The 6,142-nt window shown below is 37.4% G+C and overlaps 1 protein-coding gene across 3 annotated transcripts in view; it reads left to right on the forward strand.

Annotated features, from left to right (window-relative positions):
• Positions 1-2,325, forward strand: part of rasgef1ba (RasGEF domain family, member 1Ba) — an 87,496-nt gene extending 85,171 nt beyond the window's left edge. For all 3 annotated transcript variants that reach the window (XM_065266739.2, XM_065266740.2, XM_065266741.2), the window contains one exon: positions 839-2,325. In XM_065266739.2, coding sequence (XP_065122811.1) covers positions 839-863 — 25 coding nt within the window. In that variant the 3' untranslated portion in view covers positions 864-2,325. The remainder of the gene's footprint in view (positions 1-838) is intronic.
• The last annotated feature ends 3,817 nt before the right edge of the window (positions 2,326-6,142 follow it).

Below are 6,142 nucleotides of genomic sequence, written 5' to 3' on the forward strand. Positions count from 1 at the left end.
CAGGCACTGTGTCTGAAGTGCAGTGGCTTATCTTGATGGATTGTGTCTACGTGTCTTGTGGCAAACCGATACTATGATTATGGTCTTTGCTCATCAACCTTTTTATTAGTTTGATTAGAACTTCAGTATTTTAAAATGCAGCTTACACTTTATTTATGATCTCGTGTTTGAATGAATAATAAAGGATCCTAGGATGAATATATCCTCCAGTGCCCACCCAAAGATCTAACAGATTTTAGTGATAGATCCACACATATGGGCTTGCTGGAAGGGGCGAGGCCTCTTGGCTCTTCTTTAGTCACGTTTCCTGATAGCTTTACAGCTCACGGAAGGGAGGGAGACTGAGGCAGAGAAAGAGAGATTGCGGAGGCAAACGGTGGGCGTTTTTTCTCTTTTTTCCTCTCTACTGCGACAGGATCTGTCACAGCACCAGATTCTGTCTGTATCAGCAGATTGTGCTCCACCTCACTTAGTGCTAGCTTTCCTTGCATTGAGAGGATGGGAGCTCTCCAGAATTCAGGAAATGGGGCAGAGCCACCAGGAAAAGAAAGTTCAGCTGATGCGTAGGAAGACAAATTATTTCCATAGGGCAAAGATGCGTTTTATTGCCAGTCTGAAGCCGGTCTGGACTTGATTTATGCAGTGTAGGAAGTTGTACTTCGATCAGCACACAAGACACACAGTCACGTTTCCTGATACAGTGCGTCAACATTATCCTTCCCCACCCGTTCTTTGCATACAGCTGTGCAAAAGGTTGTGAGTTCGATTCCCAGTAAACACGGATGCTAATAAAAATGTAAACTTGCTGCTTATCATTAAATAACTTTTTTATTTTCAGGTCAACTTTGCTAAACAGGACATAAAGGAGTCATGTGAAGAGCTAAAAATCAAGTGAACCTCAAGCAAGCTGTGTCCCCCTTTTGACCCCTCCAAAAGTGAGAAGTATCCCTGTTATTCAAAGGGAGACGACAATCCGTATTTTGCAAAACGAAAGAGCAGCATCTTTTTACAAGGCCCTTCTCTTTCTCTTTCATACTGGATATTTCAGGCTTTTTCATCTCTTTGTGCAGACTTTTATATTTCTAAAATGAAGAATTTAAATGAACTGAACAATGTCTTTCGACTACATAACAACGATAACTTTGCTGTTCAGAAGTGCTCTAGATGATGGTCAATGCGAACAGCCCCCAAACATTTTTGAAGTGTCTTTCTTCTCTATTGACTCTGTGAGTATGCCGCTGGCTGGCAAACTCATTTGGAAGAAGTTGGAAAAGATATAACCAGCATTATTGTACTGGGTTTCAGTACTGTGTATTTTTCTTGTACCTAAAACATTAATTTAAGTATGGATTTATGTTGTCACTATTTTTTGATATTGTGTTTGTCAGTTTTTTACATAAATAATGCATTGCTCTAACCTCTGTGAGTGACGATTTATGCGTGCGTGAAAAGCCCATCATGGGTTGCTGAATGCACTGGATGCTTTTGTGAATAAAGACGTCAAATTATTTTCTTGTGTAACTTGTTTTGTGATAACTCTGCAGCATACCACTCCCTTTATATTTTTCTGTTGTCATGGATTTGCTGTAGGAAAGACAGTGTCTCCACATTGTTTGTTTTCAGTGTTATAGTCCACATGCTGTTTGACACAGTAGAGGAAGGAAAGCTCACTGTCTCAGACAAGTCTAACAGTTACAGTTGTTTAACACTTTCATTATCTATGCCATAGTCAGCATAAAATTGTATTCTATCGTCTTCTGGTGGTGAAATGGAAAATTACACTACAGATTGTCTTGTTCTTTTCAGGGAGTTGTGATATATGATTACATGAAGGTTTATCATACCTGATCATTTGTAACATGTATTAAGATTTTAATACATTAATATTATTAATATTTTTATTTTTGCATTTTATTTATTTGAATCTATTATCTCTCTTTTATTGTTTGAAGTATTTTAAAGATACTCTGAAGATGTATTGAATTCTTTCTTATTTTGTACTAGGTACATGTTTTATAGTAATCAGATATTGCCCTATCTAATTTTATAATGTTTATAAAACTTTGTATGAGGAAAAACTATTTGGAGGTACTAGCACACAGTATCTTGGTAGTGTATGTCGGGCTGATGTCTACCCTTTCCCATTCTGGAAACTTTCTAAAACATACACTTTGTTGTTTTCTGTAATGTAAATATGTCTTTTTCTTACTGTGTATATTGGTATGTATTGTGACTGTTCTGGCAGATTGTAGAACCTCCTAAAGTGTTGTTGTATAGAGTGAGAAAAAGGAGTGGATTTTAATAAAAGAATGCCTATGAAATTAAGATATTTGACTGTTTTTGTGCTATAATCCGGTTAGACATAGTGATAGCAATTATATTGTGTGTGTGTGTGTGTGTGTGTGTGTGTGTGTGTGTGTGTGTGTGTGTGTGTGTGTGTGTGTGTGTGTGTGTGTGTGTGTGTGTGTGTGTGTGTGTGTGTGTGTGTGTGTGTGTGCGTGTGCGTGGCCGGGTAATTATCACGTTGGGGGGACCAATTGTCCCCACAAAGATAGGAATACCAGTATTTTTGTGACCTTGTGGGGACATTTTGATGTCCCCATGAGGAAACAAGCTAATAAATCAAACAGAATAATGTTTCTTGAAAATCTAAGGTATCAGACAGTTTCCTGTGATGGTTGGGGTTAGGGAATGGGGCAGGTAAGGGGAATAGAATATACAGTTTGTACAGAATAAAATGCATTACGTCTATGGAATGTCCCCAAAAAACATGTAAACCAGAACGTGCGTGCGTGTGCGTGCGTGCGTGCGTGCGTGCGTGCGTGCGTGCGTGCGTGTGTGCGTGTGTGTGTGTGTGTGTGTGTACGCATGCATGCAGCAAAGATAGTAACACCAGTAATTATAGACCTTGGGGGGACATTTTTCGGCCCCCATGGGGAAAAAAGCGTATAATCAAACAGAATTATATTTTTGGAAAAAGCAAAAATATAAGAACATTTTGTGAGGATTCTATATTTATTTAGTCTTTACAATTTATTCTTTACGCCATTTCAGCATCTATGACTATATCTATGGCATGAACTGGTTAATCCATACAAAAGTTGATCCACACACAAGTTAATCCATACACATGTTGGGGAAAACTGTGATTAGACCCTTCTGTGAGGGTTAGGGGTAAGACTTTACTTGAAGGGGTGTCATGAACATTTTATGCATGTTTATGACAACTGTCATTAAGTGTCATTTGTTCAATTATGTCATTTTTAATGCAAAGATGAGATGTGTTTGTCATCTTGACATAAACCAATACATCATTACTTGTCATAAATCTGTCATAAACATGACATAGCATTTTAATTATTATTATTATTATTGTTGTTGTTGGATGATTGATTTTATTTCTTAAATACATTGAGGAAACTTATGAAACCTTAAGGAAAATATTATGAACTGAAGAATATTCACGACACCGTTATAAAACTATTTGACAGAGTAATAACACTTAATGACATTTTAATGACAAATTCAATTTGTATCACTGATAAAAAAAAGTGGCCAATTATGTTGCCTTGGTAATGTCAAGTTGTCATAACAAAGACATCTCAAACAATGTCGTCTTTACATTAAAAATTACATAATTGAACAAATGACACTTAATGACACCTGTCATAAACGTGTATAAAATCCCCATCATGTTCATGGCACTTCAGTCTTATGAACACCCCTTCAAGGAAAGTGTTACTGGGTTCGGTTTATGGATTGGGTTAGGGGATGAAATATACAGTTTGTACAGTATAAAATGAGAAATGAGCCTTTGTCTCCATCTACTGGTTGTTGTATGCATCAGAGCTCAGATACGATTTGATTTTTTTTTTAACATTTTGTTTCTTTCTATTATGGGTAGTTACTGGAGGAAACAAGATTTTTCCACCCTGAAGATAGTAATAATTTACAAGTGTGTTGCATATATAACAGTTAGGTGGTAAATTAAAGGTGATAATGTCAATATATATTGTAATGCTTTTGAGTTGTAGGATTTTTGTAATACAGCATGTCATGTATTACATTTTTCAACCTCTTTCTTTAACACTGGTGTTTTGAATCATCTTTTGTATGGTATGGTAAAAGATTGTGTTAAAACCAAAGACTGTAAAAAAGCTATTGGAAACTGAATTAGCCTATTCTGTTACATATACATCTGCAATATTGGACCTAGCAAATATGACCAGGTCAAAAACTTACAAAAACTATAAAGAACAATTTTTTATTACATTAGAAAGACTATGGCTACAAGAAGGCACAAAGTTCCTCACACTAGGAGTTTCTAGAATGACAGCTTGCTGACTTTATAATTTGTTATACTAGAAAACCTGTAAAGAATGTTGAACAAAAGCATAAATCATTAGTGGGGAACAAAATGTTTGATCAGAGAAACTGAGAAAAACTCTTAATTTACTGCCAAAGACTTGCAAGATGACCTGAAAAAAGGAGGAATAAACATAAAGGGTATAAGAAAAACACTTTGAAAACATGGCTTTAAGACATCTTGCCAAATGCCACTCTTGGCCAGGAAGAGCATAAAGACTCGAACATGATCAAATTAATTTTGACAGACATATGACGTTCTGGAAGAAGGCTTTATGAAGTAATTTGAACAAACTGGAACTGTCTGGACCCAAGAATCAGCCTAATGTCTGCTGGGAAAAAAGGCAAAGCTTAAGAGCAGAACATCACCATACCCAGTCAACAATTTGATCTCTCAGTGAAGTCACCATGAGCTCACAAGGTCCTCATAATGTTGTCACAATGTGTGGGTCACAGTGACCTAAAAGTGTTACCACACTGCACACTCACTGTGTGCTCATATGAAGGTCACAGAGGTCACTGCACACTTACTGTGAGCTCATACTACCTCATAAAGCATGCGATATACAAAGTATCAGATGTAGCGTTTGCTAAATGGAAACATGTCGCAGAGACGTCGGCATTTAATTGCAAATGATATCTGCCCAATAAAAATGTGAAAGCGACATGATTGTCTCTGCATTTAACCCATCCTTTGATTAGTAAATTCATCCACTGCAACATTGCAAGTCTAGAACACACACAAACTATGCACACACATGCACAAAAAGCAACTATTATTGCAACACCCCAACACTCCAATCACTTCCTGCCAGCTGTGGTAATCAAGCCAACAACTTCTGGGTTACAAGCAAGTTTGACTTTCTAACCACTAGGCCACAATGCTTGAACCTTTATTTATAGGCTTCTTGATACCTTTTTACATCATGGCCATAGTATGAGCTCACTGTGAGTGTACCATGACCTCACATCATGACCATAGTATGAGCACACTGTGAGTGTACCATGACCTCACATTATGACCATAATATGAGCTCACTGTGAGTGTACCATGACCTCACATCATGACCATAATATGAGCTCACTGTAAGTCCATGACCTCACATTATGACCATAATATGAGCGCACAGTGAGTGTACCATGATCTAACATTGTGACGATAGTATGAGCGCATAGTGTGTGTGGTATGATCTCAGGTCACGTTACACTCACAGTGAGCTCATACTATCATGGTCAAATTTGGAGGTGGTCCAGTCTTATTATTAATCTTATTGTTTTGGGGGTGCTTTGCTGATGCTGGAATTGGAAATCTTGACTGTATAAAAAACATTATAAGTTTTTGAAGTATCAAGCCATTTTGGCAAAAATTGTGAGCCCTTTGGTGCAGAGACTGAAGCTTGATGATCAATGGACTTTCCAGCAATTCAGCCCTTCCAAAGTTTACATCCAAATCGATTAAGGCTTGGTTCAGGTATCAGTCATAGAGTGTTCCTGCGTGGCCTGTACAGTCTTCAGATTTAAATCTAATTGAACTTTAATAAAAGCAGTGGTACAACCAAAGCATCCGTGAATTGTCTGACATTTACGCATTGTGGCAGACGAATCTGGCATCATACATCAATCTCTTTAAGTTTTCAAACTACATGATAAGGTTCTGTAGTGTGTCAAGCACTCAGTGTAATATTTGCTATAAGCACAGTGCATATCATTTAGCTTTGGTCAATTTGATTGCCCGAGTCAACAAACTCTCTGATGTAACTCATTGGCTTTGATTCAC

The sequence above is a fragment of the Paramisgurnus dabryanus genome, chromosome 5, assembly GCF_030506205.2.
Source record: "Paramisgurnus dabryanus chromosome 5, PD_genome_1.1, whole genome shotgun sequence".
Taxonomy (NCBI): Eukaryota; Metazoa; Chordata; class Actinopteri; order Cypriniformes; family Cobitidae; genus Paramisgurnus; species Paramisgurnus dabryanus.